The 12,573-nt window shown below is 47.2% G+C and overlaps 1 protein-coding gene across 1 annotated transcript in view; it reads right to left on the bottom strand.

Annotated features, from left to right (window-relative positions):
• HPSE2 (heparanase 2 (inactive)) overlaps positions 1-12,573 on the bottom strand; it is a 104,766-nt gene that overhangs the window by 90,045 nt on the left and 2,148 nt on the right. The window contains exon 3 of the mRNA XM_036385234.2: positions 1,712-1,873. Within this exon, the coding sequence (XP_036241127.1) occupies positions 1,712-1,873 (162 nt within the window). The remainder of the gene's footprint in view (positions 1-1,711; positions 1,874-12,573) is intronic.

The raw sequence follows: 12,573 nt of genomic DNA, 5'->3' as shown, positions 1-12,573 counted from the left end.
TTGAAGGTAAGAAATGTCCTTCTGCAACAGATGTACAACCCCCTCTACCCACCCCAAACACCAGATCCATCACAGAGAAGGGAAATATTTACACAAGTTAGTAGAGTTCCAGTTAAATATTATGCTTAGCTGTCTAGAGACCATGTTCTCAGACTATGTCTATGAAATAAAAGATTAAACTTCATAACAATTATGAAGTTGTTCTGCTCACATTCAAAGGGAGTTAAAGAACATTAAAATAGTTCTTTGGGTAATATTCTGGTGAAATTGCTCTCTCCACCCTGGAGAGTTAGAGCTAAAACCTTCTGAACTATCCTGTAAACACACTTGGAAAGGCTAAGAGCTAAGCTGATAACCAGGTAGCACCTCTGCTCTGCAGGTTCTGTAAAAAATGTGAGCAATGCCAGAGAGCTTTTGAAGCAGCAAGGAAGGAGGATAGGGGAGAGCAGCTTCACTTCTCGAGGGAAGTTTGTTTAGTGGAAAGTAAGCAAGTTGTCAGGGGAAAAGCTGACAATGTTGATTCCAGCAGTTGTACTGGGAATAAACAGCCAAGTGGATTACGTTACAGAGAATGAGAAACGGCTCTGAGGATCCCATTTAAATGCTGGGCCTTCAGGAATGATGCGACTCAGCTACACTCAGGGCCCCGATATCCAGTGACCCCCTGGCTGAGCCTTTCAACAGTGCTGGTGTCACCATCCCACCTCCGTGGGGTCCCCGAGAGCTCCGGCACAGCCGATGTCCCCAGGAGAGGCAGAGCTCACTGCTGAGGATGCAGACCCATGCTGCCTTCAAGGCAGGGGCTGGGCACTGAAACAGGGGTGGCAGCAGAGTGGGGGAGGTTGTGCAGGACTGGTTTGCCTCTCCCAGTCCAGCAGCAGGGGAGGGCCACCATGGGTTTTGCCATCTCCTCCCCAGACAGAGCACAGGGCCCTCTCTCTTGTAAAAATAAGATGCCTGCCTGCCTTTCACAGGAAAGGGACCTGTCAAGAGGAGAAGGGGGTCTCGTTTGATTTATTAGTCTCTTCCTCCTTCCCATCGTCTGTGGCTCATCCAGCTGTAGTGATAACGAGAAGAGATATGAGAGGACCCTCTTGGCTGCTGGGATACCATCCTTCTGCCCACTCACTGCCTGAAGACATCAGTCCTTTACAAGCACCATTAAATGTGTATCCAAAATGTGGCAGTCTCCTCCATCGAGATTCTATTCCCTGGATAATACAAACAGTTGCCAGAAAAAGAGTATCCTCTCATCTCTGTCTAGGCCATTATCCCTTTATATTTGCTCTTTAATATTTACTGGGTTCACACAAAGTGCATGCTCTGGAAAGAAAAAAAATCAGCTCCTCTTAAAGGACTCCAAATTTAGTAATTGCTGCAGCCCCATCGACGTGAACAGTTAGCAGGGAGATTTCTCCAGCACTTCACATGCCGTGGTATTCTGCTTAGGTCAGACTGTAGAAAATGTTCTGTTCAGGGGCACCAAATCTGGAGTGTTTGCATAGGTGCCAGCTGCAGAGGCCTTATGAGTCCACCTCCAGTTCCTGCTGGTCCTTTCCCTCCCAATACCCAGTAACCCTGGTAGGAAACAGAGGCAGCCAGAGAGATGCTGATTCATACAGAGGCGAGGAACCCGAGGGTTTTAACACACCTGTGAGTTAGCAAGAACCAGACCCAGCTCCTGGCTCCAGAGCTGGTCTTGCAGCCTTACCTGTTAGTGTGAGGTTGCTGTATGTGTTTGAAAACTGCTCCTTTAACAAAACCAAGTGCATCTGAGCTGCCTTTTCCCTCTGTAGCTCCAACATTATGTCAGGATGCTGGGCGATCTTACAGCCTTTCTGCTTATCCAGGGCAATGTCGCTGCGAACAATGTCTACAGCAAAAGGGAAAGAAAAGAGGGAGATGGCCAAACCTCAGCTTTCATTTTCGCCAGATGCTTGGATCAGCTCCAGCCCATATGACAGTCACACAATCATCACTCAGCAAGAGCAACCCAACAAAGGGATCCAAACCCCCTGGATCCACCTATCAAATGACCCTCCCCAGCCCAAGTCTCCTTTTCTCCCACACAAAGCTCAAGTTATATGCTCACAGAACCTACAGACCCTTCCATCCTTCACCTGCCTTGCTGCTGGTCTCTTACAATGCTGATCCCTCCCCTGCAGGAGAGTGCAAAAGTCTCCCAACATTTATATTGCAACCCTGTTACATGTGTATTTGACACTAAATAATGAGAAAATACTAAATCCCATTCCAGTAACCCCTGGCTTCCACTTAACCTTGCCTGTCAAAGAGGTGATGAAGAAGGCTTGTTCTCACCTTGTTTATCCTCACTGCAGCTATCACAGGTCAGCATGGCTTATGACTCTGAACAAGTGTCTGTATCCTTCTAATGCCTGACATTCAGGAGGCAGAAGGATTATTCAACAATTGTTTTCTCTTCATACAAGCATTTTCTAAGCCATATTGCGAGACAAGAATATTATAGTCCCTACCCTAGAACTATTCACCTTCTGGGGAAAGGGAATGATGGAGTAGCAAGGCAGAACAAAAATCAAGCAAGATCTGGAAGTCTAAGCAGAAGGTGAGTGGTGCAAACTAGTCCTTGCCAGGTCCCTTATGAGTTTAATAAAGTCTGTAACATGTTCAGATCCACAGGCACCAGATGCTGTCTATTTCGTACAAAACCTCAGGTGGCCAGCTCTGATAAGCAATGACTGAAGCTGGAATTCTTCCACCACATTGCATAAGGACACTTTGCCTCACAAGGCTGATCTTTGCTTGGTTCAATTCCCATCTAGCTAGAAGCTGCTGAAGAAGCTTGTTGTCAGAAGAGAGTCACACCTTACTCCACACACACTGTCCAGCTCCTTTTTTCGTTACACACATTGAGAAACATCAAAGTTGCTTCCAAAAGTCATGCTCTTGTTTCTCAGGTTCAGCAAACTTAGGTTCAAAGCTCTGCTATATCTTGGGCTGGCAGGGAACTGCCTCCAAACGTGTGGTGGAGGATTGGAAGCCACATTATCTTCCTGTCTCTGAGCCTCATCCTGGAGTCACAACACGTTTTTGTCCAGGTTGTGTTCTACCCCTTTTCTGTGTAGTTTGGGATGAGTAGAGCTTCTCTAAAGGCTGTCTGAAACAGACTGCTCAGAATGTCAATGTCATTAAAGTACCCATGATCTGTAGTTAGCCATGTGAGTTCTCTCCTCCACCCACAGCTAGCATACTCAGGAGTGGATACTAGGCAGCATCCAGATACCATGAAAATATGGTTCAATATTTCCACACCCAGCACAAGGGCATCAGTGAGATGGAGCAAGAGGAAGGACTAATGCTCCTCTGCAACTAATGAGCATGGACCCTCAACTGTGTGCTTTAGTGCACATTCTCTTGGGTGGGCACTGAGTGAAACTTGGGCCTACCCAACCTTTGCCCAGCTAATGAATGATAAAATCCTGAACTCCTGTTGTGTGAAATATTTGGAAACTGAAGACTGAGAAACACAACTCAACATCTGTCCCACACGAGAAAGACTATTGCTACCATTGCTGGAGCAACCTAGAGCCCATGACCTCCCTGGGTGATAGATTTCCCTTCCTACAGAACTGAAGAGTTGTACATCCCCCACCCCCAAGGAAAAATGAAGATAAGCACATCAACAAGGCCCTGAAGGAGGAGAAGACTGAGAGGCAGACAGGCTTTAGATGGTCAACATGCTGTCTACAATTCTCTTTAAACTGCTGTAAGGGTGTCCAGGCTGGGTCAAAACAAGTTTGTTTTCTAAAAGGAATGGATGACTTCTAAAACCCAAACCAGGGCAAATGTGGACCCATGTGGAGGATCCACTGGCCCAGGACCAGGGTCAGGGGCCAGGACGTTGGAGGGAGCAGGGGACCATGGCATTGGGTCCTATGTGACATCCATCTTTGGGGACCACAGGGATGGCTCTGCATGCACTGTCAGCAGGGCCTGGGGACAGAGGGCAGGCCCAGGAGTGAAGAGCAGGAGCAGTGTTTTGATAAAGCTGCTGTGACAGAGATTACCACCAGGATGTCAAGTCACATGCAGACAGATCTCTGGAAGAGTGTGGGGAAGGCATGCAGGGCACAGAAGTTAGAGCACTCTGATAGTTATCTTCATGGGGTTCTGAGAGCCGCCACTGCAGACTCAGGAAGCAGAGGCAAGACATGCAAGGTCCTGTCTTCTCAGACTGGTGAGGGACCCAAGAAACTTGCCCAAGACCTAAAGAAGAAGGTGGACCCCACAGTCATTATAACTCCAGCTTAAACTGCAGGCAGATGTCTGGGATATGGAGCTCACCAAGGAACTCAGTGCCTGGTCCTTCCTACTCCACCGGGCTGTGCTCAGTGTAGGGGACGAGGCAAAGGCACCTCTGCAGCACTCTGCTGAACCAGCAGCACTGAGGGAACAGAGGTGGCAGACCACAGCTCCGGAAGGCCTAGGGGAATTCTCAGCAAGAACAACCCAAGGGACACGGACAGTAAGGAGCTCACAGCTTTCAAATCTTAAAAGGAAAAGACAGAAAAAAGACAGATGTGTGGAAGCCAAGAAGGAGGACGGTACCCAGGAGGCTCTGGGCAGGGCAGCTCCAAGTGGGCAGAAGAAGGGCACTCACTGCCTTCCTGAGACTCGAGTAAAAAAAGAAAAAAAGAAAAAAAAGAAAAGCGATAAACTGCTCAGCAGAGCACGGGACCGAGCAGCTCCTGCCAGGAGTGCGAAAGAAGAACTCCAGATGTGAGAGCCCCAGAGGATGCCAAATGTTTCCCGAGGCCGGCCGGCCGGAGCCGTGCCCCGGGCGGGCCGGGTCAGTACCCTGGCCAGCTCAGGCCGCCCCGCGGCCGCACGGCCGGGCCCCGGCGGGCGCGGCGCTCGGGGCGGCGGGCGCGGGCCCCGCGGTGGCGGCGGCGGCAGCAGCGCGGAGCCGGGCCCGGCCGCGCCGAGCGGAAGGAATGGCGGGAGCACACCCGTGTGGCGGCCAGGTGAGCTGCGGCTGCCGGGCCGCACCGACCGCCATCCCGGCCCCGGAGCGCCCGCCTCGGGCCGGCCTCGGGCCCCGCGCCGCTCACAGCCCGCCGGAGCGGGGCTCTCCCCCCGGCAGGCTGCGGGGCCGGGCCGCTGCTTTGCGGAGGCTGCTCTGTCCCGAGTGCCCGCACACATCCCCGGCCCGCCTCGGGATATCTCCTGCGATTTCGTGCGCACTGCCCGCGGAGGTCACCGAAACTACGATGGAAATGTTGAAGAACAAGTTAGAAAACACCCTTCAGGAGTGGCACAATCGCAGCGGGCATCCCAGGACTAGTTCAGCTGTACCAGTCCCTTTCTGTGAGTCACCGGCACCAGGGGGTTCAGTAACCATTTCCCACAGGGCAGGGAAGTTCCAAGCTGAGAGACGTTGAGAATGGCGCACAGCACGCAGAGACAGCTCCCAGCCAAAGCCGGGTTTCCCTTGCACAGAGTGAACGAGCTTCTCTAGCCGAGAATTTACACATTGTCAGTGTGGCCTGTGTGCAGGTGACATTCCCATGGCTCATGCCACCATGTGCCCACAGGCAATTCCATTCCAGGAGCTGCTAGAGTCATGGAGCAGACACAGACTGCAGCAGCTGAGCTCCTGGAAGATGGGAGGAGGAAGGACAGGGCAGAGGGATGTGGTTATTGCCAGAGGAAGGTGTGACAGAAGGGTAAAGAGAAGGAACTCATCTTTCCGTGTCTGTGTGTGAAAGTGAGCACTGCCCACAGCGACCACCGCTCCAGCAAAAGCAAGAGTCACCACTGCCATGGCACCAGAACAAGCTGAGCTTAGCCATCCTACTCAGGAGACTGTTTGCTTCAGATTTCCAGTCTTGAAAAGTGAATTCAAAAGGGGAAAAAAACCCCTCGATTTCATTCTAACTAAACCTGAACACTTTTTCTAGAAAATGGAATATTAGAAAATTATGTTAGTAGCAAAATTAAATAGATGTTTAATGAGTGACCAGGCAAAAGTCTTACGATTTTCACATTGCTAAACTTGTAAAGTACCTACTTTTTAAATTAACAAATTTTAAAAGCTTTTAAAGACAGGTTTGTCTGCTGGAATTATTATAAAATGCCCAGTGACTGCGAAATTGGGAACACAACTTTTTTTTAGAAAGACAGAAGATTTCTCAAGCCACAAACTGCATCCTCCTCATGTCTGTCTTTAATGGGCAAATTTTTGACACATTAGTATCATTCCTTTATTTTAGCTGGGAAAAATTCCCTGACAATGAGTTCCAGAAGTTATTTCCCACCATATTAAAAAAAAAAGTCATATTTGTTCATTTTATATGTAATAATTCCACTGGATGCTCCCTATTTCTTGTATCATGAAAACAAGGAAATAATCATTCCCAAATTGTCTTCTCTGTGTGACACCGAGCTCGTGGCATTTGTCACAATCTCTGTCATTTTTTCCAAGATGAAAAATCTCTATGACTGAAAGATATGACTTTGATCACTTCCATCTTCCTACCCCTCACATATATATCCTTTACACTGATTAGTGTGTCTGCTCCTAGTTTATTTATAGCATAAGAATGCTCCCAGTGATTGTTTCCAATTATTTTCTAATATCCCTATCATTAGATCCACTTTTTACTCACCTAAATGTATTCAGAGACCAATCCATAATAAATTCAGAACATTTTCCCTGAATGCCAACTGCTAATTTAGAATGGATAGTTGTACAAAAAGTCACATCTTTCCCTGTGCATGTAATTTTGCATGAATCACTTTTAATTCATACAAAGTAGATGTAGCATGGAAAGAACTGTGAAACTAACAAAAATATGCAATTTAAAAATAGAATTTAGGATACTTATTATAAACAATTAAATACATAACTACAGAAATCTTTTTATCTCACCAATACACAAGCAAATAGCTAACAAATCAGAAGTTAACTGTTTGATTGCACCATTTCCTGCAGTTATTAAAGCTCTTTTCATGCATAATTATAGCAGAACAGTTTTTATTTTAAAAAGAAAAAGTGGAGATAGGCAAGTTGGAAGTATCTCCTGCTCAGGCTCCCTTACCTTGTGTAATGTGCTTTCTACAACCTGGGTTTTTTATTTTTAATTTCTAAGGAAACAGCTAAGCCCTGTGACTCTTTATAGAGGCAGAGCAGGTTGTAGCTCCTTCCCTGCAGTTGTGGTGCCTGGGAACTTGGGAGCAGGAGGCTGAGGCACAGAGCAGCCCCAGGTCTGGCAAATCCCAGAAGTCCAAAGGACATCAGAGGATCTTCCCATCTTGGGGACTGAACTCTTGCTATGCCTGAAATGCTACAGCCCTCTCTAAAGGGCTGTGTTTGAAACACTTGGAGGGTGAAAAAAACAACTATTTCCTCTTCAAGCTCTGAAAGGACAGATGTCTAAACTGTTGAGGGACACAAAGCAGACAGAAAAGGGGCCCTGGGTAACCAGAAACAGAAGATGATTCCCTGAATAAAGGAGAATTCGTTTGTTTGTTTTTACCAGGACAACAGGATGGTTCTCCATTCAGAAACATCTAGTGCAGTTTTATGAGCTGGCAGAGCCAAAGGCACACTCCCAGACACATGGCAACAACATTCCCTTTCTCTGGCTCAGGTATCCTCATACCCCATGATCATCCTCATAATCCTAAATCACTAAATTCACAGTAAATCTGCTGCCTTTTTTTTTTTTTAACTTGAAATAATTTTCTGCTGGCTCGGCAGAGGGTCAGAAACGTGCCAGAGCCAGCACAAGGGAAGCAGCAGAACAGTGCACAGATCATAAAGCAAGCATGGGGACCAGCCCTTCTGATGGCAAAGAAACACGAGGTGAGATTTCCTGCCTTCGGGACATAGATTTGAAGGATTTAATCTGACCAAGACTGAGACTGCTGCAGTCCCATCTGCCTTCAATGCAGGCTTTCCTTTGCCAGCACTGTCCTTTACACCTCTGCCTGGTCACACAGCATTGATCAATTTGGCAGCCGAGCAAGCTGAAGTGCAATCACATCTTTACCATCAAGTTTTGGTTAGCTGAGATCCCTGAACTAATTTACCACACCACACAAACTCAGGCTCCAGGCAGGGAAGAGGAGAGGAACATGCCAGACAGGGCAGGAGGGTGGGAACAGCAGCCCTAGCTGGGGTCAGCTCCAACCCCTGTGTAACCACATAAACAAAATCTCAGGTCATTTAACATATCCTCAGGATGCCCCAGGATCCTTGGCATCCTAAAAGACACTTGTGCAGTATGGATTGAGCAAGGGTGAAAATAAGTTCCCACAGCCAGACGAATTTTGAGGCTTAGATGCAGTGTTGGGTACCTGAGGATGCCTGAAGGAACGGATGCAACACTGAAAGAATACACGGAATGCCAGCATTACAGAGAATGATGTGAAATTTCCCACACTATACTGCCAAATCCCCTGACTAGTATGGAAGGCTTAAGAAACATGTCTTTACAATTTTCTTTGTTGTAATTGGACATTTTTCAAATGGTATCCCCTTTAAAAAAGTGATAAAATAGAAGGAAGCAACTTACCAGCAATTAAAAGAGTATTTTTGAAATGTGTTGTCCATACACACTTCAGCTCAGAAACTTCTTTGATGCACTACCTATAGCATGCAAATGTTGCCCCCTTCCCCTCTCCCTCCCACGGCCACACAGGGACACACAAAGTGTCCTTTGGTCTCTTCTCAGCCATGAGAAGGCTACAGAAGTCTACACAAGGCTGAGGTGCAGGAGCGAGAAGCTGTGCACTTGAGTCAGCACATCTTTGAGAACTCCAGCTGTGAGTAACTCCTCTTTTTCTGCTTTCCCTTCCCTGACAGCACGTTTGCCCAGGGGGAAGCTATACCAGTGTCTGTGCCACCCAGGCTGTCCAAAGCTGGCTCTGTGGCTTTAGGGTGAGAGGCAGTTTGGGATCACCCTGCAGATGAGGAGGCTCCACATTAGCCCACTAAACTCATACTGGAGAACCAGCAAGGAGCTTCCAAAATGGGAAGCATTGAGGGTTCAGGCACCTGCAGCACCTGCAGCACCTCTTGCTGAAACAAGACCAGGACTCCACACACATGTAACACTCCAACACCAGGCTCCAGGACAGCAGGCAAGCCAGGTTTTAACAAACTCAGCTTCAGGAGAGGTTTTGTACCAACAAAAATCCATGCCTTTGCTCCAAAGAGGAGCTGCTCAAGCCTGTTTTCCTGCAAACCAGTGTTTCCTGTTGTCCCATTCCTCAGACCCAGCTGGTCCCTGGCACATGTGAGGCAGTTGAATGGACAGGCTGAACAGATTGCTTGTTAGGAAACCCAGCAGCAAAAGGAGAAGCAGGTCTACTACATAGACTGAGCATGAAACCTTACATCTTGGTACCTGCCCTGGAATCAGACATGTGCAGAGAAACACATCTCCAGATAACAAAACACAACGCTGAGCACAGCTGGGGAAGAAAAACGAACTCAGCAGGGCACATGCAGAGAAACACCATTTAAGGGAGGGAAAAGTCTCTCACGCTAAAAATGTTACACCTCTTGATCATAAAATGTCAAAAAGTCTCTGGCACAGCCCCACCTCCTGGTGCCACAGAGCCTGACATACATCAAACTGGGTTTCTGTTTCCAGCAAACCTCAGGCTGGCCAATGCCTTATCCAAATAGGGTGGGCTCCAGGACTGACCATCCAAAGTTGGGGCTGCATGAGATGGAAGCCACCAGGTGTGCAACATAGGTGGGGTGTTAATGTAGCACTTTAGATTACCTAATGTTTAGCAAAGTCCAGGAGGTACCTAGAGCCATGCTACCATAGCAGAGACTGCACACCCTGTGGCTCGCCAAGAGCATCTACCATAGGCATCCACTTTTAGGAGCTGCCCTGTCAGGTACTGACAAATCTGCCAGCAAGTGATGAAATTGCTGTGCCAGTTTCATACACTATGCTGCAGTAAATTGCCACATGCACCCTCTTCATGGGCATCCCAGGTAGTAGCAGAGCATGCATCACTTTGTTACCCTTGCTGCCCAAAAATGACCAGTTTAGACTGGGGTGAGGCTGTTCACACATACAAAGGAAAGCTATCATACACCCCTGGTAACACACAATACTTCCAAGTCTGTGTTTCCAGGAATAATCTGAATAAGAAATTAGTTACCCTGGAACCTAAAGGAGACACCTTATTTCAGGAAAACAAAGTACATTTTAGATACAAGATGAAAGCAACTACTACTACCCTCAGAGAGTACCCACACTCTCTGTGAAAGAAGTGGGAAAAATGGGTTGGTGAACCCAAAGGCTGTGGAAGGTAAAAGCAATTTCCAGAAGGTGGAGGTGTGCATAGTTGGGACCATTTGAAAGGGAATCAAATACAATTTTAAGTGCAGGGGAAGAGCAAGGTGAATCCCTGAGGAGGTCTGATAGCCATGAAGGCAGAGCACCACAGAGACAGAAAAAAACATGGAAGGGAACAGCGAGGAATACCCTGGTCTGAAGAGCACCAGCGGGGCAGAGGGGGTTTACAGGATGAAGATCCCTGTCCAGAGATTCATTCCAACTCCAACAAGCACAGTCACAGGGTCCATGAAGGATGACACAAAGCAGTCCTGGTGCTGCCTCCCATCTGAATGCCTGAGAGAGCCACACGGGTGTGGGCTGTGAGCACACAGTGGGGTGCAGCTGCCTGGGATGTGAACACCACTCACAGTCACTCACTTGTAACTGCAGTTCTCTGAGCAATCTTGCACACGTGCACTTCACCTCTCAGTCCTGCACTCTGGGAGCTGCTGCAGCCTAGAGGAACATAACAAGTGCCCTTCCCTCCCCCTCTGAACACAAGGCATGGGAGCAGCTGTGGGGGCTGCAAAGAGAGCCCAGACTCTGTGGGCACAGGCCTGGAGTCTGTCTGCACCCACAGGCAGAAGTGGCAAAAAGACAAACACTCACAGCAGAAAACAACCAAACAGTCACTTATGACATCCCTAAAAATCTCTAGGGTGCTGCATAAGACTTAAAATTCACTGGTTTCTCTGTTAAATGTTTTCTGACTTTTTTAACTAATCAAGCCCCCCAGCATCTTCCCTGCTCCCATGCCATTATAAGAAATTTCAGAAAATAGGTACTGGACATATAAAAGCCCATGGACATGGAAAACAACTCCAACCACCCCAGACAGCTTGGGGAGAAGGAAGGGTACCTAGCAAGATGCTTGTTGGCTTCCCCCATGTTCAGGTGCTGATTGCCATCAGTTTTCTGTGCTGTCTGTTGAAGCTGTAAGTCCTCAGCAGCAAGAACAAACTGCATGTCCTGATTCCAAGCAGGTCCTGGGTGAGCCACAGATGAGGGAACAAAAATGGAGCCAGGGCTCCAAATGGAGACGGTGGCTGCTCATACCCGGACAGCAGGGCAAAGAGCTGTGGTGGCATCAGGATTTCATTTTGGAGAACTGGATCCCTCTAGTGAAGTACTTAGTGCAGCCTCAGCACAAAAGGATGTGAGCTACTAGCAACTCCAGCCCTTATCCACATAGGGTGAAACTCCCTGACCCTGGATTTTGCACACAGATCTTAAGAACAAATACGAGAGCTTTGCTTCCAGGCAGGAAATCCCTTTTACCACACCTTTCTGATTTACACCAATGCTTGATACACACCACATGTGTCTTCCCCTTCCTTCACCCACATTCACAATGGTTCTGTTCCATATTTAAGTGATGAAAAGTTAAGACCTGTGGTTACAACTTCTATGAAAAGCTTCATTTTGAAGGCTGCTACATTTCAATTTTATTGCCATGAGGAAAACTGAAAAAAAAAAAAGCCAAAATATTTCACTCCTTCCTTAACATGAAAGCTGTTGTGAAGACATTTAATAAGTAAGTTCTCTCCTGCAAGTTGTTGAAATATGGAAGGTGGGAAAATTTATTCTTACAAATGTTTTGTATGTGTCCCATCCACAATTTTATGCATGACACTTAATTTCTACTGTACAAGGTGTCTGTGGCAAGTTTGGTCAACATTTTTTCCTGAAGTGCATCTCAGCCGGCAAAGCTTACAACAAACCCTTCCACTGAGATTTGTTACAAGGAGAAAAACAAGGAATAACATCGGGATTGCCCCAGCGAGGAGAGCAAGTGAAAGATGGAGCACAAAAACTTACCCACCTGCCTGCGTGTGGGAATAGAAGGACATTCATCTCAGAGATGTTATGTAGGGAAACAGCAGGAGTGAGAGCCATCAGAAAACTGGCAAATGCATCTGCTTTTTCCATTCAGGACTGCTGCTGACTAGATCTCTGCAAAATTTCCTCTGTTCCACAGACCTGCCCAGTGGGATCTGTCTGGCATTAATTGGCCTTCAAAATTACTTATGGAAAAATCTTAAGCTAATTTTTGTAAGTCGTTGAGTAAAGGAGGGGAAAAAAAGCTTGTTTCTTTAAAAAAGAAACAAACTAAGCAAGAGAGAAAAATCAATAAATTCTTGCATGTGGACATCGTATTCTTCTTCTTAATAGAAATGCCTTAGGACGGAGATATGGCCCTAAATTTTCTACTCAGTTTCTTTGTGTG

Source organism: Molothrus ater, chromosome 8, assembly GCF_012460135.2.
Source record: "Molothrus ater isolate BHLD 08-10-18 breed brown headed cowbird chromosome 8, BPBGC_Mater_1.1, whole genome shotgun sequence".
In the NCBI taxonomy this organism is placed as follows: domain Eukaryota; kingdom Metazoa; phylum Chordata; class Aves; order Passeriformes; family Icteridae; genus Molothrus; species Molothrus ater.
This window is presented reverse-complemented; position numbering and strand designations above follow the sequence as displayed.